The 24,645-nt window shown below is 40.7% G+C and overlaps 1 protein-coding gene across 1 annotated transcript in view; it reads right to left on the reverse strand.

Annotated features, from left to right (window-relative positions):
• The window catches only part of COL22A1 (collagen type XXII alpha 1 chain), a 54,762-nt gene that overhangs the window by 16,154 nt on the left and 13,963 nt on the right, over positions 1 to 24,645 (reverse strand). Inside the window, exons 10-22 of the mRNA XM_066317439.1 lie at positions 24,299 to 24,352; positions 22,723 to 22,776; positions 20,958 to 21,062; positions 20,463 to 20,507; positions 18,209 to 18,286; positions 15,391 to 15,426; positions 14,413 to 14,483; positions 6,877 to 6,958; positions 5,672 to 5,716; positions 5,190 to 5,237; positions 3,210 to 3,323; positions 2,964 to 3,017; positions 787 to 840 (exon numbers count right to left, since the gene is read on the reverse strand). Of these exons, the coding sequence (XP_066173536.1) occupies positions 787 to 840; positions 2,964 to 3,017; positions 3,210 to 3,323; positions 5,190 to 5,237; positions 5,672 to 5,716; positions 6,877 to 6,958; positions 14,413 to 14,483; positions 15,391 to 15,426; positions 18,209 to 18,286; positions 20,463 to 20,507; positions 20,958 to 21,062; positions 22,723 to 22,776; positions 24,299 to 24,352 (840 nt within the window). The remainder of the gene's footprint in view (positions 1 to 786; positions 841 to 2,963; positions 3,018 to 3,209; positions 3,324 to 5,189; positions 5,238 to 5,671; positions 5,717 to 6,876; positions 6,959 to 14,412; positions 14,484 to 15,390; positions 15,427 to 18,208; positions 18,287 to 20,462; positions 20,508 to 20,957; positions 21,063 to 22,722; positions 22,777 to 24,298; positions 24,353 to 24,645) is intronic.

Raw genomic sequence — 24,645 nt, forward strand, 5'->3', positions numbered from 1 at the left:
ATATTTACTTGTATAAAAGTTAACTGGTGATTATTGCGAGGTAACGCCAAAATGAGTCAATTCACAGAGAGCTGTTTGTAAGGGATGCATGGCTTTTTAAAGTGAAACCTTGGCTTTCAAAGTGTGCATTTCAGAAATAACATTGGTAAATTCCAGGTGTATTTCTTCCCATGTGTATTTTAGTCTATGCTAATGGAAGATGACAGTAGATACTGTGGAGTTACCCAAGACAGGAGGTCAGTTGCGAAACCAAGCTTGTTTAAAATGTCCTAAAAATGTCATTGAAGAGGTGCTGATTTGCACCTTAAACCAGTGAGTCAGCCCTTGGCAAAATTAACTATGAGAGTTTATTTTAATATAAATCATTCTCATCTTTCCTGTGGCATCTCAGTCCCTCCTAAAAGAGGTCCTCCTTACATTCATCATCTAGGACAAATAGACAAACTAGCTTTTTCAGCCCAAAGACACCTGAACTCCTGGAAATCATCTAGGGATTATCCAAGGAAATGAGTAGGGGTTAGGTAATGTGGAGAATTTAATATATTCAGCCCAGAGGTGAGGAAACAGGTGGTACTGGGAAGTTTTATTGGAGATGAGGATAGAAGTCTGTAGAGGATTGCTATGATTCCACTCTTTGTCAGAGCCCATTTGTGGTTTGTCAGTGATGAAAAGCTCCCATCTTCCTGTTCTGCCTCTGAGAAAGGTGCTCCTGTACAGGCAACACAGGAGTTACTGATGAAGGAACAATCACAGTGACAGCACTGCTGGAAAGCACACTGATTTTACCTGTTCACCTTTTTCTCCTACTTCCCCAGTCATACCACGGTCTCCTTTAGCACCCTGGTAATAAAAAAAGAGGCATTGAAAGTCAGTGAGATTCAGTGTTGTTGACAGTTTTTTGACTTCTCTCATAAAGCACTTGGACATTCAAGAATAAAACTCAAGAATCAGGACTGAGCCCTCCTTGCCCTCCTCTTGAATTCTTTTCTAGACTTTCACTGCCAGTGCTGGTGCCAGAAATATATGTGGAAAATGGCCTTTGAGTGGACTCAGCATAGAGAGTTTCTAATGTTTCATTATCATGGGCATAAAGAGGAATTATATATCCTTAAAGAGCAGGCAGGTTCTTAGGCACTTCACTAAATCACATCTTTATAAAGAATCATCTGGCCCAACAAAGGTGCCAATAAACTTCAGGGACAACAGCAATAAAATCAGCATTTCTAAGGTGCAGCCAGAAAATTCATACCCAGAAAGCACTCCCCTCTTTCTCTCTCTGTTTCTATTCTAGACACACAGGACAGAGACAGCTAACTCATTATCAGTGCTTACAATGAGACAGGACAGTGAAAATTACTGAGGTAATGGTGAACAAGGTGTGAACAATGCACAGAGCAATAATGAATTGCTGGCCATGGAAATAATACACTGGTTTACTATATGAGAGTTAGGAGACAACGAAGAGAAAGAGGGCTGCTTTTTATTACTAAAAGAGCTCTAACTCGTATGACCAGAAGGAATGAAGCTGCTCATGAGCAAAGAGCTGCAGTTCTACTGCTCTTCTGTCAGAGCAGGAACTAATAGGTGTTGGTAAGGACAATACACCACACAGTCAAAAGTGCAGAACAATTTGAGTCTTCCACTGCAAGGATCCTCCTAAGTTATGTAGAAAAGAGTCACAAAGACTGTGTTTGCTCCTTCCCAGGGGTCTTACAATACCTTTTTTTTTCCTTTGCATTTGAGAACTCTTATTAAATTCAAGTTAAGACTACTCATCCATTACTTGATTTGACTTTATGCACATGTACAGTTTGAAATTCATTCTGTTATTTCATCTAACTGTCCATTCTTGCTGCCTAAATCTCTGCTTTCTCATGACATATAAGAAAGCAGCAGAATGTGGTATGGTCTCAGATTGCTTGGCATTTCTGTCATGTCATTTTGGCATGTCTGTTACTGGCTTTATGGGTTACTAATTCCCTCGTTAATTCTACCCTAGAACGAACTTTAAATGACTAGAACGTATTTTGATCAACTCTGTGTTTATTTTTGCAATTGTGCTGCTCTCCCCACACTTTTAATTGCAAGATATGAAATTAATTCACAAAACTTTATCAGCTTTTCCTGCACTCTAACAAGTGCAAATACAAAGATGTTAAAATAGCAGGAGCTATTTTAGACAGTGTAAGTCAGTAGTGAAAAGATGTCTGGAGGAAACTGTGGCCTATCATTAAACCACCTTATCTTGTCCTCCATTGATCTCTTTAGATTTATTTCACATTAGGCAGTTCTAGAGGTTTTAATTATGGCCAGGCACTGGCATCATGAGCAGAGTGGTGACAGCCCTCTTTATGGGAAATGTTTAAAATGTGACATTATTGGAATACTTCAAACAAGGGAAGTTTTATGTTGTATGTCCTAGACCATGAAGCAGGAGCATATAGCTAAAAGAAGTTTTCTCTGTAACATGTTTCAGGAAATATTTGGAGTTTTTCAGTAAGACCACCGGGGCAGATGGTGTGTTTGTAGCCCAGAGGCCCATTGCAGTCTTAATGTAAGTGGTACCAGCACAGAAGATTCAAAAATGAGAGGAACAGGCACAGTGGCAACTGCTGAGGTTTTAATTTCTTTCTCATGTAATTTGAGTTGAAACTTACTCTCAAGTCTATCCATCAATGTAATGAAATTCAACATCAAGAATCAGGCTCTTTAGATGTGTCTGCCTGCTGTGTGTGAACAAAGGGATGGTAGAAGACACTATTAAAGTGAAATAATCTCTCATGCCATGGTCAAGGACACCTTCTACTAAACCAAGTTGTTCAAAATCCAATCTAACTTAGCCTTTAACATTTCTAGAGACAGGGCATTCACAATTTCTTTGGGTAACCTCTTCCCAAAATAATTAGGGTGACTAATTAGTCACAAATAAGTTTTCATTAGACAGCTAAAGGAAACCAACCAACCTTTGGGCCATCGAGCCCAGGTGGGCCTGGAGGACCTCTGGGACCAGCAATGCCCTGAAATGCACAAGAGGAAGAGGTAAACACAAATTTAATTCATTGACTCAGTGGGCCACTAAATAAGATTCAGCAGGTTTTTGATAAAAAAAAAAAAAAAAAAAAAGCATGTTATAAGAAAGCATCAATATATTAATAGAAAAACAGGGTCACAGCAGATCCAAGGCATGGTCACTCCCTCAAGTCTCTTACTGTTTTCCCATCCTGGCCATCTCTGCCTGGTGGTCCTCGGAGACCTCGATCTCCTTTGAAACCTGGGATGCCTGGCAGGCCTGGTGGGCCAGGAGGGCACTCACTGCACACATCCTGGGAGAAAACATGGAAAAACACATCAGCAATAAGATGCAGACACTTAGCAGACCCTATGGACACACACTGTGAATGCAGCACTGTGGTGCTGGTATAATTTCATAAACCTTTGCTGTTTTACCTCAGGATTTGGGTGAATTTGCCTCAAAGAAACACAATGAGGGCAGTGTGCATCAGTGAGGGTCAGCAGCTGAGCTCACACGTGCTCCCATGGGATGTTTCCTATCAGTTCTTGGTCCTAATTGGTCATCCAGTATCAGGAAACCAAGGAAAAGCTCTTCCTGATGGGGAGGTCAGGGAGACTAGAGAGACTATCAAGACTATCAAGAAAAACATTGGTTTGAATCCACAAGACCACAAGAAGCCTGTGTCTGCTCCAGTCTGAAAGATCTGTGCTACTGCTTAGAGGGCAAGCTTCTAGGGAAAAATCAGGTGCAACACAATGTCAGAAAGGATTTCAGCAGGGGAAATTATTCAGCAGCCAGCTTAGCTAATGACAACTCATCCAATTTTGTGGAGTTTATGAAAACCAAGTGAATGTCACAGTGTCCTGGCCAAATTTTATCAGGGAGAATCACTACCTCCCTCCTTCCAAACCTCTTTGAAGCATCCTCTCGGCATTCTTTACACTCCAACTATCCTCAGGAAATTGAATCCACATATGACATTTCCATTTCAAAGGCAAACTCCCTTCAGTAAAAGGGGAGGGAATCCTGTCCTTAAGAGCATAATGCAAAACAGATCATCAGGTTGAGTCAGGAGCTACAACACCCAACTCTGTCAATGTGTTGCAAAACTGTGGGATAAATTGTCCTTCTGAATCTCAGTGCCTACATCCACACTTATCTATTTACACTGTAAGTGCTTGAGAAACACCCCTAACAGCAGATCCCTAATTTCATCTGGAATTTCAAGGTGCTGCTTTCTGTACTAAGAGCTGAGTGAAAAAATACCAAGTACAAAAAATGCACAGATGTGTTTAACCATAATACAAACTAAGGAAAAAAAATGAAACATCAAAGTGACATCCTATACCCAAGAATGAGTCTCTTGCTATTGTCCAGATCAAAAATCCCAAACAATACCTTACAGTGAAGCCTCCAGAACAATACTGGGCTCCACAAAACTAAGACAGCTCTTCAGTGAAGAGTAATTTCACAGCAATAATCTTAAAAGGGTCCTTTGGTTAATGTGGTTGGTGAAAGAAGACAATTTTTTTAGTTTCTTTTAATCAATAAGAAAAGATTTCTTGCCAGGTCTCAAGGCAGCTTAAAAAGCTCACAACTTAGCCCATGTAAACCTGTAAAGATTTTTCAGTCAGAGCCTTTCAAAGACTGACTAATTTCTCAGACAATTGTCTACATGGAGAGTAAAGGTAGACAAATTATCACTTTTGAAGCACAGGTACTTCTGGAGTTAATCACCTGCATCCTTTTAGATTCACAATGCAAGCTAAATTTTCACCCACAGTTACCCAAAATTACTTCAGTCACTGTTGAAGGTGTATGCAAAAAAAAAAAAAAATCCAGCATTTTATTAAACTATTTTCCATTTTCTGGTTTAGATAATGCAACTTGATAATGTTTATTTCTCCTTGGGAATGAAAGCCTCAGAAAGAGCTGAGAAAGTCTCAGAGATGTTATAGAAAACTTTGTAGGTCATTTCACTGCTGGGGAAGGGATTTTCATCTCCAACGTGAGCTTGTGTCTCAATACCAGCGCAAGTAAGAGACTTGCAAATCTTGAGCTTTGAAAGAGTGTTTAAAGACACCTTTTACATTTCAGACACTTTCCCATCACTGAATGTGAGTCAGGTCTGAATCAAACAGAGAGATAACTCCCACTCTCATTAAAGGCTGATTACCTTTACTAGGAGATTTATGTCCTCTGGAGTGAGCAGGGGTGGGGAACCCTGTGGAATGAGAAATTCATTATTTCAGGCAATGTTAAGAGGTATCAAGACATGAGAATTTTTCCTGAACATGCTTATGGAATCTCACTGGTTTCCCTTGTCCTGTCTAGGACTCACTGGGCCAAACCTGTACTTCCCACCCTACCTTACCAAGGCTCTTCATCACACCTGAGAGGCATTCTTGCTAAGGGTACTGCACAGTGGTGCTAAGGAAGTGCCTTTAAAATTTTGTATTTTATTTACATGCAGAATATCCAGTTATTTTCATACCATTCTAATGCCTTCACTAAACCTTTAGTGGGTTTTAGTCTTTTTCCTACTGTTCTGCTGGGAAAAACAAGCATGGAAAAGGACCCAAGTGTACTTCTAAGGTGAGGTGTACAGTTGGAAACTGGGTTAAAAGGAAGATGTAATATCGAAATGAAGTTACATACAGGTTTTCCAGGAGGTCCTCTTTCCCCTGGATTTCCAGGTACACCCTACAGATCATAAAAAAGAAAAAAAAAAAAAAAGGTGAACTTATTAAACAATAATCCTCTGGTTGTTCTTGCACTCTGCTGACTGATCTGGACCAGCACACATTCTGCTTTCTGCTGCTGAGCAGCACTGCTCCTTGCATGTGACAAAAAGCAAACTCTTTCAAATACCTACAACTTGAACATCCTCTCAAACCCTTGTTAAATTCATTGGAGTCACACAGAGACTGGAATTGCTTTAGCTTGTCTTCTGGTCATAGGAAACACTATGAACTTTACTAGTGTGAAGGATGAAGCTTTAAATCTCTGAAGGCAGCTGTAAAAAAGAAAAATCTGTTTATTTGTTCAGGTTTTTTTTTTTTTTCATTGAGATGTAGTGGTATCAGTTTTCATAAGATAAAGGCATAGAAGTTACCAGCACTCTCAGAATTTTATGTCCAGATAGGCAGGGTTAGGAAAAAGAACAACCTCCACCCTTCAGTGTGCATCTCTTAAATGCCATTAACAAGGAATTAAGTTTGCTAAAAACAAAACAAAAATCACATTTAAAAATTTTTGTAAAATCTTTGCATAAAGTAATACCCACTTGGGAAACAAAATCTTCTGAACAAACAGTTGGCCACTGCTCAGAAGGCAACAAAAATCTGCATTGTAAGGATCTATGCAGTGGTATTTTTAAGATACTCGGTGACATTTCCCCAAACCATTTTATGCTGAATTCCTGTATCCACCTGGTCCATCACCCTGTGTCGTCACTCAAGCAAGTGCATGTTCTATTCATACTGAGAACCTTGAAGAGCATAAAAACTTTACCACACACAAAAGCTGTCCTGCCTGATCATTTTTGTTTCTAAAGGAACAGTTTCTGCTGACCATGTACAAGCATCTTATCTGTGTTCAGTTTTGTTGATTCTGCAGAAGTCTCACACAGGATTTTCTCTGGGATGGTTCCAGATCTGCCACCCAGGATGTTCACAGAATCATAGGATGGTATGGCTTGGAAGGGACCTTCAAGACCATCTAAATTCAACCCCCTGCCTTGGGCAGGGACATCTTCCACAAGACCAGGTTGCACAGAGCTCCATCCAACCTGGCCTTGAACACTTCCAGGGTTGGGGCATCCACAACTTCTCTGGGAAACCCGTGCCAGTGTTTCATCTCACAGTAAAGAACTTCTTCCATACATCTAATTTAAACCTACTCTCTTCCAGTTTGAAGCCATTATCCCTTTTACTGTTGCTCCCCCTGTGTAGTGAGAAAAAGGCTGAAAGTGGAAGATCTGATGAGGAGGGGAAAATAGAGTTGTTTTCACTCAAGATGACCTTGCAGCTGGAGGATGCTAAGAATATTCAGTGTGGAAAATTTAGTATGTTGTGCTTTCTTTGGGTTGTTTTCTGTCTATCCTGAGAATTGGAGGTTTTGTAGAAGATAACAGAATGCTGTAAAAACCTTAAAAAGTATTCCTCACAGGCTGGGGCCTCCCTGCTGGGAGAAGGAGAGATAAGCTCTGAGGTTATCCCGAGCACTTTTTGCCCCAGCTAAGATGGAATAAGCTTAGCAGTGCATGTGTCCCCATTCTGCCAGCATGGTAATGGAATAAATCTACTCTTTACACTACAGCTCTGGATTTTGGCTGTCTTGGTTAGCTATGTATATTCAGTTCTCACATCTTGTCAAAAGTCCTTCTCCATCTTTCTTCAAGGCTCCCTTCGTGGCCTCCTCTGGATTTGCTCCAACAGTTCCACACCCTTCCTGTGCTGTGGGACCCCAGACCTGGACACAGCTCTGCAGGTGGGGTCTCACCAGGGCAGGGGGGCAGAATCCCCTGCCTTGACCTCCTGGCCACACTAGTGGTGATGCAGCCCAGGACTTGATTGGGTTTTTGGGCTGCATCAACAGCAGCTAGATGCTGATCAAGGTACAACCAGTGGCTTTCAATCAGTCTAGGCTCAGCAGGAGCTACTCTTCGAGACTATCCAATAATTCCATATGAAAAGTTCCTTTAAAATTTGATCAAATGCCTATGCAGGAAGGGTACTGGGTGTTTTCTGCCATCTTGTCTCAGGTTAGCCCATTTTGCTAATCAGTTCATCAAATTATTTACAACAACAATGGGAACATGGGAATTAATGGCTGAAGAGCACTGTGTGTCATGATACCCCACAATTGCAGATATAGGGCAAACAAACTTCATCCTTGAGTCTCACTCAGTACTTACATCCTGTACGTCTTGCTCGAGAGAAAAAATGGGAAAATATATTGATTATCTTTTTTATGTCCATATTAAATGTTTCTGGGTGAGCAAAAACACTTCAATTATCTTGACCTTTTAAGAGACAAAACTTAAACACAAATTGAAGTGAACCTGAAGTGGAGCTGAAGTAGTACTGAAGTTCAAGGATGAACTCTTGTTTCCTGAGGAACTAAACCTTCTGCAGGTGAGAACAAAGAGAAGTGCTCTCAACAAAGTGAAGAAGATGTTTAGCTCACAATTCTCCCCAGATGTCCTTCTGGAGAATTCAGTAAATACAAGTAAACATTTTAGTCATTTATAGCTTTTCTTCTTCCACAGAACTTCAAGGTGAATCCAGAGAACTGTGCATTGTTCCCAAAGTCCCTTCCCTTTCACAGATGCTAACTGTCAGGTCATGCTTTTGGCATCCTCTCCACTGTGGTTCTCAGCCACTTCTGCAAATGGGAAGAGGAATGGCTAAATAACAATTACACAGGTCTTGTATTCCCAGACCTACTTTGTTCAGGAAGACTCACACAGAACTTGCTTTAAAAACTGTGATGCAAAGCAGAAATTTGAGCCACGAGAATAATCCTGGATCAGAAAGCAACACAGAAAAGACAGTTCAGAAATGCCTTTCATGCTGACTAGTAGCACAGCTATAAATATGTGCCATGGGGCTTGCTGACAGCCTTCTGCTTTGGAATCTGAAATACGAACATGGCACTAGCAGTGTAATTTGAGTATTTAAAGATCTTTTTAAAAAAGAATATAGGAAAAGACTTCTTAGTTATGTGAAAAGACACATAAGAAGAGAGCGAATGAAATGGAAATCCTTGGAAAGGATTAAGCAGAGCTATCATGTCCGCAGGGTGGCAGATTGCCTTGAGACAAAAAGGGATGAAGCCATTTTCTTGTGTGGTGTATGATATGGAGCTGGTGATGTCTCTAAAAAGGGTGGAAATGAGAGAGGAAAAGAGATTAAGCTCTGTGCCAAGGCTGAAAAACCTAAAAAAACCCCACTGAATCCCCAGGAAAAGTCAAACAATCGAAAGGTACAAGACTGCAAACAGACAATGCCCATTGAGAAAAGCTTTTGTGAGCCAAACTGAACAAACCAGATGTAGATGATGGTTCTTGAGCATGGTGCATTATCAGAGAACAGACCAATGGAAGCGGAGTCACAAGTAGAGGAAATATTGCTGGTCTGTAAAGGCCTGGAGTTAGGAAAGGCTGACAAAAATGGATGAGCTGCAAACACAGAATCGCAGAATATCCTGGGTTGTAAGAGACCCACAAAAAATCAAGTCCAGCTCCTGGTCTTGCACAGGACAATCCCAAGAATCACATATTATGCCTGAGATTGTCCAAACACTCCTTGAAATCTGTCAGTCTTGGTTCTGCAACCACTTGCCTGGGGATCCTGTTCCAGTGTCTGGCCCCTATCTGGATGAAGAACCATTTCCTAATATCCAACTTAACCCTCCCCTGATGCAGCTTCACATTGCTCAGTGCAGAATGAAAATCCTAGAATGAAGACATGGAAGTTAAAATTGCATCTGACAAGCTAACAGGGGAGGGAACTGGAAAACGGAAAGCCAGAAAATCCAGAAAAAAAGAAATTAGTCTGACAAAAAACTGCATGGCACTGAAAAGAAATGCTGCTAACACGATGTGGGAAAATGCATGGACCCAAATAACAACCAGTGTTGGAAAACTCATAAAGTCTGAACACTTTCAGGAGCTGGCAGCCAAGAGTGGCTGGCATAAAGCAGAATATCCAATGAATGCTACAGCACACCAGTACAGGGAAAAAATGTCAGCCATGGGGAGGTGTGATGCATTAGTCTGCAAAACCTGACACACAGGAATGGTCTTTAAATGGGAACTGATGGAAATTGTGCTGCTGAACATGCTGCAAAACAATATTTAGCTTAGTTGGTTGGGAAATGGTGCTAATTATGCCAAGGTTGTGGGTTTGATCCTCCCCATGGCCCATTCACTGCAGACTTGGACTCCATGAGACTTGTGGGTCCCTTCCAACTCAAAATATTCTGTGATTATGTAACTTAGAAGAAATTAACTGCTGGTGCAGTTTACAGTCAAAATCCTATGATGGGAAAAGTGATGCTCAGGTAAGTGGTGCATGTGAAAACACGCAAAGAAAGTCTGTAAGGAAACCAAACTATATAAGGGAAGCGTATAAATCACACAGGAATATAGTGGGGTAGTTCTACTACAAGACAGAAAATTAAACTTGAAATGCAGTATCTTAAATCAGTCATAAGTCACAGCAACAAAGAGACAATAGCGGGGTTAATAAGTGTACTCTGTTTTGGGGTGTAAGTACCCTAAAGCAAACACAAAGGCTCCTCAGAACTGTCCTTCTAACTGGATGGGAAAATCAACATCAGAACAGTAAAGTCTGCTTTTCAAATCCATTGGCAGTAATTTATGCATCCACAAAGGTTTTGCAATTATGAAAGCAAAGGCAGGGAGAAGATCACCTTCTCGGTAATGCTGGAACTTAGCTACCATAAATAATTAGGCTAATTAAAAAGTTATTAATTCAATGTTTATGTTAATTAAAATTATCATAATTAAAATACAGAAAGATCCTATTAAATAGGTGCCCTCACTGCTAATAGGAGCATAAGAGAATGTTTCATTCAGATCATTTCCTAATCTAAGGACATTAAATAGGTGCGTTGAACAGAAACATTTTATCTCCCGGCAGACAGTCAGGGGAGAACAGATGATCCCCAAAATGTGAAGTGTCAGGGTGGCTGGCCAGAGAGTGTCTGCTTCTTTAGGGGTAGCTGGTCAAGGACCTTTTTGAATTCAACAAAGGAAGAGAAGGAAAAAGTCGTAAATTAAATTGCCAAGGACAAACATGACCAACAAAAAAGGATGGCAGTGATGGGAAGCAAACCTGGACATTCACATTAATTGATCAAGGCATGTGGAAATATGAGGAGGCTTATTGCAGCAAGGTTACCTCAGCCAGGACCTTGCCAACTGGGAAATTAAAGGAAAAGGAGAAAATCAGAAACTAAATTTTCCAAGACACAGACCCAAGAGGCAGCAGACCTTGTCACCTGCAGTAACTGATGGGCTATCAAAAACCATGGACTGCACTTCCTGGGAGATCAATCTGGGCCTTGCAAGTGATAAGGTTGTAAACTGGGGGACTGTGAACTGGGGGGGCTGAGGGACTGATAGAGCTGGGGAGATGTTGGGGGGCTGTGCAGAGAAGAGAGAGTAACAAACAAACATGGGAGCAGACAAAAAGGGGTGTAAAAGGGCTGGTCATGTGTAAACCAGAGCTGGCTGGAGTATTTGTTTGGCTGAGCCCTGCACCTGCCCACCCTGTCTTGTCATTTTGTATCTTCTAATAAACCTTTTCATAGAATCATGGGATAGTTTGGCTTGGAAGAGACCTTCAAGACCATCTAAATTCAATCCCCTGCCATGGGCAGAGACACCTTCCCAGGTTGCTTCCCTTCCACCCTCCCAGGTTGCTCAGAGCTCCATCCAACCTGGCCTTGAACACTTCTAGGGATGGGGCATCCACAGCTTCTGTGCGTATTCTGCTCCAGAGCTTCACTGCATGCACAGTTATGGAATTTTTTCCATTTATCTAATCTAACCTGGCAGGAGAGACCTGGTCTGCAGCAGCAGGAGGAGACAGCACTGCATATAACATCATTGAAAATGTAGAAATACTTTTTTATAATTCTCAGACTAGGAGATTGGCCAACTTCTCTAACAGAAGGTACTTCAGGCTACACTATTTTAATGCTTGATACAGGAATACTGTCAGATTAAAATGTGATTTTGATTTTTTTCCCCCCAAAAGCAAGGGAAAGTAATTTTCTAATGTGACTGAGGTCCTTAAAGTAGGCAGAATGTGTGGTAGGTCTGTTATGGAAAAAATAAGTCATATTATTGGGAGAAAAAGACCTAAAAAAGCACACTTTGCAGGCTTTAAGAAATGGAGCTTTGGTTAATCAGAAAAAATGCAAATTTAAATACAAGAAAATTACATATATGGAAGAAGACAACATGTCCCAGCTTTTTCACAGAAAAAGGTAATTCATGGGGATTTATGGACATAATGAACTCTAGAAGAAAATAAAAACAGCAAGGTTTTTGCTAAGAGGAGCAGAACAAGGCCAAAGCAGGACAGTTGTACTGTAAACCTGTGCAAGTATTTTCAAAACCTAAATTTTAATTTCTGTTCTGAGTTCTCTGTCCTGAGAACTCTTGAAATTACATGGAGTAGCCAACAGATACTTCAAAAGGTTACTTCAGGCTATCCCAAAAAAATATGACACGTGCTTTTTGGAGACCAGAAAAAACCTGGAATGTAGTCATGTAAAAAACCCAATTTATAGACCAGTGGGAGAGAATTCTAGCCAAAGCTATGGCAAAACAAATATTGACTCTTTCAACCTCCCTAAATGCAGTTGTATGTCTGATTCGCTATGTCAGAGAATGCAACTGCTAGCAGACACTTCCACAAACCTCTGATGAGTTCACAACTGGAAAAATAATTCAGAGAGTAACTTAATGTATGTAAATGTGATTTAAAAGAATTTTTCAGTCTCAGAAAAAAACATGGAATACGTTTGCAGAGGCCATAGCAAAGTACAAGACACTGAAGCAAGTCATTCGGGCAGCTGACACTGCATGGCTTGAGAATTGCACAGCAAATTCATATTAGCAATTCAAATTGGAGCTTTCCTATCCAATGCTATCGTGTTTGAACACAGCAGAGAACAAAAATGGACATGTTTCAGAGGATACAGGAACACTGCACTGGCATACAAGAGTGCAGAAGCAGAACAAAAAGTTCCTTATTCTAGTTAAATAAAGATAGAGATCAGGAAACTGTAAATGCATGATCTTGTCAAAACAGGTTATCCCTGCTGACACACCAAGTAATGTTGGAATGTGCCCTGTACCTCAAATTATACCTCCTGAAACACAGATAGAATGGTTTAACAAGTGATCAGACAATCCAGAAAGCTTCTGAAAGACATATTGAATCCAATTAAAGCAGTGAGTTTAACAGAGAATGTGTTTTATAAGTAGCCCAAGGAATGGTTGTGTTTGGTTAATTTTCTACAGGGAAAAGAAAAATGTAAAGACCTTAGTGCTGCACCTCCAAGAGCCAATGTCGATCTGAGCAGAGTCAGAAAGAGACTCCAAAAAGCTGCCTCAGGCACTCTCCTCACACAGCAGAGCTCTAATAAACCCATCTATCCTATCTCCTGTTCAAAACATCTCAATTAAAAATTTCAAACATCTGAGGCAAGGTGATGAGATCTAGGGACAGGCAGCAGGACACAATCAATCCCAAATCTATGGTTGCTTAGGGACACAAGTGACCATTTCAACTATCATGGGCTGTGGAAGAAAACCCTGGCTTAATAATTTGTCTTGTGACAAAGTACAAAGTCATAGAATATTTGAATGGTTTGGGTTGGAAAGGACCATAAAAATCATCCAGTTCCAAACTTGTGCTATGGGCAGGGACATCTTCCAATATCCCAGGCTGCTCAGAGCCCCATCCAGCCTGGCCCCCTTCCAAGGATGAGGCATGCACAGCCTCTCTGGGCAGTAAGTAAGTGGGAAGAAAACAAGACCTTCTTTCCACAGGAAAGTATTCCCCTCAGGCCGCCTGATGGATGTCAGTAAAGCCACAATTGGGGGTGACAAGTGCTTGCTGTGGAGTTAGTGAGAGCTGGTTCCCATTTCAGACAGAACAGCATCATGAAGCTGCACTGAGAAGGAGAGTTATGGGAGGTCACTTCCCCCTCCCCACAGCGTTCCCTCAAAGCCAACAAGCCTTTCAAAATCTTCAGAGCCTCCTTCAGAGGACTGGTTTCCACATCATAGAGGAAAATAATTCTCCTATTTCTGATGCAGCACTGAAGCAAAACCAGGCAGAGAGAGGGGCCAGCTTTCCAGCTGTGAGTCTGCCATGTTCCTCTCTATTCCTCAGTTCCATGACTCACCACTGAGACAGTGGGAGGACAATGCACCAAGAGGTTAAAATGTCCTCTAACATGCACAATAGCAGCAGCAAAATGAGCACATAGAGAACTTCTTAACAGCTGTGGCCCTGTTTTAACAAAAAGGGTACTTATCTCAGTGGATTCTAAGAAGTTCCTAGACAGTCTAAGCATGATCCTTTTCCAGTGTGGGATCTTTTGCTAGTGTATGCTGCCAAGTCCCACCTCCAGTGTCATTTTAAAATGGGTCAGTAGTGAAGTCTCCCACTTTCCTTGAAGCAATCCACCTTATTCCAACTACTTTCCCTTTTGGCAACCTAAGTTGTAAGAGCTCCACTTCTGCAAATCATGTCCCTTGGACAATCCTAGTAATCCTGCATTTGATTATCTGCACAAATTTTTAAGGAAATTAGACACAAGCACTGACAAATTTCTTGTGCACTTACACTTTTATTTTACTTACATCCTGGCCAGGAGGCCCCTGTGGTCCAGGGATACCAGGTACACCACGGGGACCCTGGTAGGGGGAGAACAGACAAACCCAGTAACGTGAGTAGTATTTATGAAGTGCTTCTTAGCCAAAGATAAGAAATCATTAACCTAATAGTTATTGGTGGAGAAATTAACCAGCACATACACAACTATCAGAGAATTTAAGAAAAATTAATTACAGCTCACATTGCACTACCCTGGTATCAGTCATTTCTGTGCTCAAGGGATTTCATGTGCATCGCTAAACTCAAGCTTCCCATATATTGACTGGAGAGGTAATAATGACTCTCTGGAGGAGGCAGGTTTTTGAACAGGGATAAAATATGACTGAGCACAGGACAGTAGAGGAGAAAAGAAGATCCATATCCTCAGTTCCAGGCTATCACACTGCTAGCACTGGCTGTTGTGCTGAAAATTCAGGCCAGTGTCTACTGAGACCATGATACAGTTTTTTGTGCCACACCAATGGATTGCATCCTTGAAAAACTGAACGTTGAGGGACTAAAGTGTGTTTGGTGAATAGTGAAATCTGTAAGATTTAAGTACGAAAAATGTTTTAAATGGTTTATTTTAAACCCTTGAGGCCTTGGCTATAAGAAATGCACTTTGAATTATGTGCTTTAAAACATTTTTTTGAATGAAGGGTGAAACAAGTCACTCATTATTTCTCTTGTAGGACTATTGACATGTAAGACAAAGTTTCCACCAGACCAAGGCTCTTGATCGACTCTTTCTCACAACTCAATTTAGCAGACAAGTACCTGGTAATACAAAGGAGAAGTTCCCTTTGGAGGGTCAGCCACCCCGTGACCATTCCTTGAGCAAAACCAAAGCAATTACATGTACCCTCATGAAATGACTGCTAGAAACATAATTAGTGTGGTTTTCCCCTCCCCAAAGAATTTGGGTATAGCTAGAAAGACATACTGTACCAGTGACCCTTTGTCTCCTGGAGGTCCTGCAGGGCCCTACAAAGACAAAAGACACAGCAATCAAACCACTTAAAATCCCCATCCCCCTCTGGCTGAGCAGGGCACGTCCTGCATTAAGGCACCATTCTCTGCACTGGACTGTGTGCTGCACTCCTGGGTGGGGATGTGTGTGCACTGCCTGTGCCCATGGGCAATCCATGCTCCCGGCTGGGTCTGGGGACACAGAACCACAGCACCCTCACATCTCTTGGGCTGGGACAGGACAAGTCCCCCAGGATCTGAAAAAACACTACATTCAGCTACCTCCTACTGCAAGGAAAAACATCCCACGGGACTTCTGTGCTCTTTAATTTAGGTCAAAGCAAGGAGGGCAGTGGGCTTGTGCATGCTGTTTATTTGGGGATGCAATTTATAATGTGCAGCTGAGTAGAGTGGGCCACTGGGAGGTACCCATGTCTATAGGAACACCACAGAGGTGATGCAGTACCATATTCAGCACAGGTGAATTGATCTGGTATTCCAAACACACCTAAAACAAGTCTTGAATAAATTGGCTACCACTGTAACACCTCTCCTTTTGCTTTCTATTTCTGGCACAGTAACTCACTAATCCTCACAATGTCTCCATGAAAAAAAAACCACTTCAGTGCATGTTAAAGAAATGGCTAAATGCATAATTTAATTAACACCAACAAGGCAAGGCAAAGCAAGATTGAAACCTTTCTTATACTGTGCATCCATCCATTAGGCAACTTCAGTATAAACATATGATTTCACCCCAGCTGTCCAAGTTGTCCCCTACTCTTTTGGAAATAACACTCTGCTAATGCTCAAGTTTATGGCTCAGTGTTATGTAAATTGTAACTCAATACTTCAGCAGATCAGGTTAAAAAAAAATCCTCATCTATGTATTCCTTTTGTGCAGGGAGCAAAGCCTGAGAGAGGTTAAGGGTACAGGAAGAACCAGGGTGAGGATTCCAAGAAAGTTGTTGACTCTTAGCTCTGAAGCTGAAGTACTATAAACACAATTTTGTTACATTGCTAAGAAGAGGAGAGGCTGATGTCTTTAATTCAGTGTGTAATATGCACTGAAACAACTCCACTGATTTTATTCTGGTTTTTGGTGGGGTTTTTTTGGTTTTGTTTGTTTGTTTGTTTTGGTTTTTTTGTTTGTTTGTTTTTACTGTGAGATTCAGTCTTTGTGACAGTCTGCTAGATTCAAGGTTATACAGAGGGGTTTTTTCCAATTACAGTCTTTGTACTGGAGCTGAGGTTATGATGAATCTACAGTGGAAAAAACCCATCCTAATAGTTGTTTGATTGTTGTTTTGTTGTGCTTTTTAATTTTATTTTTAAAAGAAGCATTTAGTAAAGCAAATTTAAAAAATAAAACATATCTTTTGAGAACAGTGTGGTGTGTAGGTGGCTACACATCCTGACAGTGGGCAAATAATGAAGACACTGAAAAAAACAAACTTCTGGTGTGAGACAAGAGATGTCTGCATTTGGAGTCAAGTCCTTAGTCATTTGTGTTTATGGAGATGAGAATGCTAAATCCCCAGTGAAGAACAACTTTGTCATCCTGTGTACATCAGGATGCAGACATGCACTCATCTAGCCCTGGACTGAATCTAAAAAATCTGCAATTAAAGAAGCTAGTGATTTTCACACAAGCCAGATACTAATATATTAATTTAATTTTAATTTAATTAAAGGCTGAACACTGAGAAGTGCAAGAACACCACTGTTCCTTAGATAAATCATAAAAAAGGAGACCCAGGAAACCTGTAGTCATTGGTAATCCTGTGAGGACCATAAAAGCCATGATACAGTCACAGTGTGAAACAGGACCAACCCTGTCTGCATGGTAAAAGCAAATATCAAGTAGACATACACCTCAGAATGCCAGATTTTTCAATTCATTACCCAGCAATATGACTTATCATTTCAAGGCAACTTCCTGTACTGTATAATTGGGACATTTATATCTAGACAAACAGACCACTGATAATCACACATTGAATGATCATGGCATGTATGAGGTGTTGCAAAAGAATGCAAGTGCTCAGATGTCCTCTATTTTACAGCCAGAAATAGCACTTGCTTCCTCCTAACACATTTCACTAGCAAATTCAGCGCACTGCTGTAGGTCTCTGAGCAGGACTACTGCCAGAGCTCTGCCAAATCCCCCTCATTTTGAGAGGAGTTGTACATGACAAGTACTGGAGTGATCAAAGCCCAGCAGCAGGAAAATCCAGTTTTTCTGAGCAGACTCCTGTATACACCATGTGACCAACTGACACTCAGGAGGGCAGAGATGGATGAGGTCAAACCTACCAAATATTTGTGTGAAGTTATGGGGAGGATGGCCCTCTTGGAACACAGCATTTTAAGCAATTTGATTTTGTATTTTGCTGTTGGGGTGTCACCATGTCACTGATGTATGCCACAGTCATTCCCTTCCAACAGAGGTTATACAACAGCTAGGTTATATGTGTCCAGGAGACCAGAGCTGATGCCTTGGCACAGATTTCCACTCACATCCACAGCCAGTGTGCCAGGATGATGCACAAAATTCAGGAGTGACAGCCAGTGACACCAATCAATCTGACAGCACTTTTGGCCCTCATAACAGACACGTGACACGTCAGCTACAAATGGCAGCCTCTGGATTCCAGCCATCTGGAGTCTGCACCTTCAGAAGGCAAAATGTCTCCCACAGGCTCTCAGCACAGCTGAGCACAGGCAATGAATTCCCCAGGTGGCAATGCCTGATTTTCCACCTTTGTCACAGGTTGCAGTAGGACCTGCTACTTACAGGGGGTCCAGCCAAGCCAATTCCTGGCACTCCTCTGTCTCCTGGCTGTCCAGGGAGGCCAGGAGCTCCCCTCTCACCCTGAAATAAAGGAAAGAGTCAGAAGCTTTGTGCACAGATGAGAAAATGTCCTGAAATGCATACAGGTTGTACACCAGAATGTCACATGAGTACATCTGGTCCTGATCCTGCTCACAGAGGGGCAGATTCTGCTTGTGGCATCATGAGGATATGCCACAGTTACTGTCTCATCATGCCAATAAAATGTCCTTTTTCCACCACAGGGTGGGCTCACTGTGTGTGCCCTGTCACATCACATAACTGAGTGGAAACACAATCTTTGCAAGTGTGTTCATTTATTTTATTGCAGCACATCAAATTTCCAGCATTTCACAGAATCACCAAGGTTGGAAGAGACCTTCAAGATCAGCTAGTCCAACCACCAGCCCAGCATCACCTCAATCACTCCAAACCGTATCCCCAAGAGCCACATCCAGAACACTTCCAGAAACAGTAGCAGGCACTTTCCTTAGCTTGGGGAAGCACTGAGGACTATCAATCAGTTTTCTCTCTCTGTGTTTCTATGCTAGAAGGCTAAGGCACAAAAAACTGCTCAACATAGATCATTTATCTGAGTAAGACCAGATTAGGGAAGTTTTATTTAATCTTACTATTCTCCTTTCCTTTACCAACACAGGCCTACTCACAGAAGCGTATGAAATTATTTTGGTAAAATATAAGTCAACACTTCTACCACTCTCTCAAGCACTGTACCAGAAAAGGAGAGCCTTCCCTTCTAAAACATAGCATTTTCAAAGTAAAATCTGAATAGCACAGAAAACAGCTTGACATTGTTCAATGTACACTGCAGACAGAGGGCTAAGAAAGAACTCAGCTTTAAGACTTTAATTTAACATCTGTTTTGTAGTTATAGGGAGAAATCAATAAGATTTTTATGGATTGCATTGCAGTTGTGAGATTTGGTCTCACATTTGCAGTAGATTTATAACAATGAATCTTATTTATGCTATTTATTATGACATTATTTCTAGCTATATAGAAGCATGATAGAAAAATTGTAACCTGTGGATTCTGCCCACTCAAATTTAAATCTGCAGTATCTCCTATTTTTCCCCTTTCTTGCTTTCTTCTTAAGCTAATCTTTTACTACAAAGGAATAATACTGCAAGGCCAGTGAGAAAAAATGCATTCTGATTAGTTCAAACACTCCGCACATCCTTTATCAGTTATTTTATTCAAAAAGATAATTTTAATACAAAAACTTCAATAGTATTTTCCCACACAAAATTAAGACTTTTATCATCTTCTGTTGCTATTGAATAGAATACTTAATGAGATTTCTTTTACTGGTTTTTTTCTGACTTTGACATTAATTCTCAGTCTATTAGTGTGTGTCTGTGTGGGTGTAGGTCTGTGTTCTGAACTGTCAAAGATACATAGAAAAGACTACAATGCATTTGTACAAAATGCATCCAAACTAAAAGAAAATCATAGCAGTTTGATTATTTCAAAAATATTTGATGTAGATGGATTTGGTCTCATATTGCTATAATCCTGCTTTTATCATTTACAGAATCTGTTTCAACATCTGATTCTTCTTCCAGTCCAGGTCAGAACATGGTCATTTTGAAGAGTTTTTGAAATGTCTGAAATGTCTGATTAAATGTTCAAGCACAATCCCAGAAACAAATATTTTTGCTGTTTTATTCCTTTCTCTCTTTTCTGTGTGCTTATAAAGGAATAAACATTACTTTCAGCAGAAGTTAGTGTCATCAGCCTCCTCAACTAGCTAGTCTTTGCCTCAGTACAGGACTACCAGGACTACCTGGTTCTATTGGAAATAATTCACACTCTCCTTGCAGAGAGGGGAAGAGACTGAGTGCTAGGGAAAAGTTCTTTGAGGGCAGATCACCCCTGAGCCATGCAGTGTCTCCCTGGCTGTGTGGATTAAAGAGTCCCAGTCCCAGTTTCCCTTAAAAAGTGTGCCCTGAGAACTCCATCTGGAAGGTATTTTAAATGTGGAAAGTGAACACAGCTAATTAATACTTGAGTATTTACATCCACAGAGATGCTGGAGTTATAAAGAAAGGAACCTCCTAGATGTGTAGAAGTGCATTTTTGAGTCAGAGCTTCACAATCTTTGTTTTCCAGTGGAAAACAGACCATGTGCGCACCATGTTCTTTTCTCCAGTTCAAGTGATTAAGATGAGCAATACACAATGAAGTCCATGCTCACCTTATGTCCAAAGGGTCCTGGCAAGCCTGGTGGTCCTCTTTCCCCCTAAAGTGACAAAAACAAACCAATAAAACAGTCATCATCCAGCCAAACAAGAGCCTGGACTTTGCTATAGTAAAGGCAGCAATTCTCCCATCAGTGCTCTCCTGAGCTCACGCAGTCCTGGCAATATTTTACTGACAACATGTAACCAAATAAAACAATCTGCTAAATGGGCAAGAATTAAAAGCTTTTAGGGAACTAGTGTTAAGATAATAATTTTTGTGGTAGTCACAAGAGCCATGGTACTCCTTGTTGAGGTCTCTGTTTTCAATGTAAATTTCAGAAATACATCTTCAGTTCTTTCTGATGTTTTTTATGCACAGATGGGATCTGGAGCATTTTCCACAGGCAACCCTTCCATGGATTCAGGTAAATCCATGCTCTTGTGCAGAAGTCATCCTTGCCTGCCTCATATTGAACTAGACAAGCACAAAGCTTGCCAGCAGCACTTACCCTTTCTCCATCTTTACCCTTCCCAGGCAAGCCTGGCTCTCCAGCACGCCCTGGATCACCAGGTGGGCCAGGTAAACCCACTTTTCCTTCTTTTCCAGGATCACCCTGTAGAAGAGAAGCCATCAGAACTCTTTAGAATACTACAGACAATTACCATCTCAGGTCTTTCACTGGAACTCAAAAACATGAATTTTTCCTTGCTGTCTCATCTGGATTTCTTTTGGTATCATAGGAAACCCTCTTTAATGGGAATTCTTTTCTTTCAGTAACCTCAAAGCACTTGTAATTTCCATTAAGAGAAGTAAAAGAAGACTTCAAAATGTTGTGGGAACCATCTCTATGTAGCAGTGTGCTCTCTTCATGGAGCACATCCCAACCTGACCTCGTCAAAATTGGTTTTTCTTCTGTTACACTGAGAAATGTTGGAATGTGCCCCAATCCCAACCTGATTTTGCTGCCCACAACCCTGCCCAAGTGACATCCAGCAGCAGCAGAGTAGTGGATGCATCTGGTTGTGATGGCTGCATCTGACTCATAGTGGGTTCAGGGGGGGCAGATAGCAACCCTACAGTCAAGGGCAATGTGCTAACTAACCACAGTGCTGGTCAACACCTTCACGAATTGGAGAGAAACATTTGTAGCCAGCATGAAAATATGAGCCAACCATCTTACCCCAAGAGCAGTGGACAGCCCAGGGCCTGCATGCCCGGGTCTCTCCTTGAGCATGGATGCCTCTCAAGCTTACCCCTCTAATTATCACCTTATCAAACAGCAAACCTCAGCAAACAAAATGGGAATAAGTGCATTTGAAACTTTGAAACACCAGCTATGTGATATAAAGGATTGGTTGCATACGTATAATGCTTTACACGAATTATTAATTAAGCTTGGGACTAACTCTGGATGCAGCCACACCTGAATTCCTCTCTGAGAAGGAGTTTAGAATACAAAGGGATTCATTCTGAGCCTAATGACTCAGTAGAAGGGTCTCCCTGACAGTTTTGTCCGAACCTGTCCTCAATGCAGTAAAAAATCAAGTGTACCTTGATCTTTTTAAACCACTGTGGCATTTACCATTGGACTTTATTAACTTCATGTCTTGTACAATAAAAAATACTGTTTCTTCTTTCTTGTGAGTGAAGTGCATCACTCTTTCTGCAACACTCAATGAGAGAGAGCCCTTGGTCCTCACATGACCCTGAGGGAGAGTTCAGTAATTTTGAAGAAGATTTTACTGAAGGAGCTGGGATTCATTCCCTATTAAGCCCCAAACAGATGGATATAGGGGTTCATGCTTCTGATTAATCATTCCTATCCCAGAAAAAAGATCAGGATTTCAGCATGCTGAGCACTCTGGGATGCATGACCAAACACAACCCCCTGACTTCACACAGCTCATAAAATGGGACAGAAAACCAGTTTTTCTTCCGGCTTTGGATGTCCAGTGATGAATAGGAGTTTCTTAGAACACCAAATGCCCACTCTTGTGAGGTTATGAAGACAGCAGAAGACCATAATTGTGTACCAGTGACTTCACTGTATCCAGTCATCTCTCAGTGGTTTATTAGGTAAATTAGAATGTTGTAAGTGGGTGAAAACCTTACAGCACGTGTAATAAAGAGTTCAGACAAGACGAATTCATAAACCCATGTTGTCTTAACCATCCACGAACCTATGAAATAATTTCCAGGTCAGACTGCATGTGTCCCTATTACTTAAAATGCTCAAGAAAATAAGAAACAAATCCATCAAAGAACCAACTCACCTTTTCCCCCTTTTCTCCTGCCTTTCCTGGGAGTCCAGGGCCTCCAGGCACACCCTAGAGAGAAAGGGTAAGAAGTTTTTTTGTAGGCAGTATTGGATTTTAAACAAAGGGGCAGACCTGTGTGTTCAGTACAGTTTATCTCAAGGATCAGTATCAGCTCTACATTTCCCACTACAGAAAACCTGTAATCTAGAGAATATCACAGAAAAGCTGTGTAACAGGTCCTTAAAAGAGGAATTTCTTTTTCAATATAAAAATATCTCTGAACAGAAAAAGCAGAAACTAAGCTAGTACCCGATTTGTGCATTCTGCCAGTAACTATTTCTTTCATTTTGTGAAATTCTCAGCAGTTCCTAATATGCTACCAACAACCCCCCAGTCACCACATCTCTATCAGAGAAGCCAAAAGCCTCCCAACACTGGGAAATGTAGCTGTATTCATTTCTTCCTCTATTTCAGTTTTCAATCCTTTTAACATCTTGGCAGGTCTCAAAGGACTCTGTGTCAAAATATAGATGATTTAGAGCTCTAAATTAAATACTGTAACTTCCTAACCCACCAAAACATATTTTAAAATGGTACTCCATTTTAAAATGTGAAATCATGTCTTGTCACCATTAAGATTGGATTGACCTCAGAATGGATGCAATAATTATTTTCCTTTCTGCACCAGCAAAAATTATTTCCAACTATATTGGCTTTTATAGGTAATATATTGGCATTAGTGGTATAGAAGTTTGCTTAATGGAATATGAAATTGAAAAGTTCTTCATTTTCAATATCACCTTTCAGTTTGAAATTAAATCACTAAATTAATACAATTAAATCAAATGTATCTTAACAATTAGTAGAAGGGCAATTTAGTTTTTCTTGGATTGCCCAGGTAACAGACTTTGGTTCTGCTTCTTACAATGCTGTGTTCTAAACCCCTGTACATGAATATGTCATATCTTGAGGTCTAAATGCTAGTTTTTACCTACTCCAGTCTAAACCCAGTGAAACCCAAAGGAACTAGAAAGAAAATTCTGTCTTCAGGAGCTGGGAGTAGAGTGAATCTAAAGATTTTTTTAGCAAATATGAAAAGTTTCATCATGCACAAATTAATAGTGGTGATAAACCCCCAAGTAAGGGGGGACACTGCATTGATTTTAAAGTTCTTTAGGCTCAAATTCCTACATGCTTTCATAATAAAAATTGGAGTTTACCATTGCTATTTTTATATCATGAAGTCTTGTTTACAAAAGGAGAGGACAAATGAATAAAAACCAAAGAAAAACAAAACCAAAGACACAAAAAACATTTTCTCTTTAAGAGTTAGCAGCAAAAATTGCTTTTGAGAATTTGGTGAGGAATGAAGCAGCTCTGTTCCACCCTTTGATAAAATGAATATGAGAAGATAGTTCATGGATAAATCATTCCCAGGTGCCTCCAGATCTTTCAATTCAGCCATAAGAAACAAGTTTAATGAAACAGACTTTTGAACTTCATATTAATCCCCGTGGAAGGGAAAACTAAACACATTAAATAAAGAAAAAAGGGCACACATGGGAAAACAAATACACTGGTGCATACTTACCACATTCCCTGGCAAGCCTCTTGGACCTGGGGGCCCTGCTGGTCCACTCAAACCCTGTTTTAAGGAAAATGAAGTGTGTGTGCATATATAAATCACAACTTGTGTCACCATAGGAACAAGATGTTCCAAGTGAGATTAGATTTCATGTCAGACAAGGTGTTGTACATCAAGAAGGCAAAAAACAGCACGTTTGTTTGAAATTTCTAGGTGTAAAGAATAATGAAACAATACAAAAGGATGAAGGCTCTCTTTGGGAGCTTAAAGCTACCTTCTCTCAAAAGAGATCCCAAATCTAGCTCAGATGGAGGAAGAAAAGTCTGGGCCAGAAACATCAGAAGAACAGAGAA

Source organism: Sylvia atricapilla, chromosome 1, assembly GCF_009819655.1.
Source record: "Sylvia atricapilla isolate bSylAtr1 chromosome 1, bSylAtr1.pri, whole genome shotgun sequence".
Lineage (NCBI taxonomy): Eukaryota > Metazoa > Chordata > Aves > Passeriformes > Sylviidae > Sylvia > Sylvia atricapilla.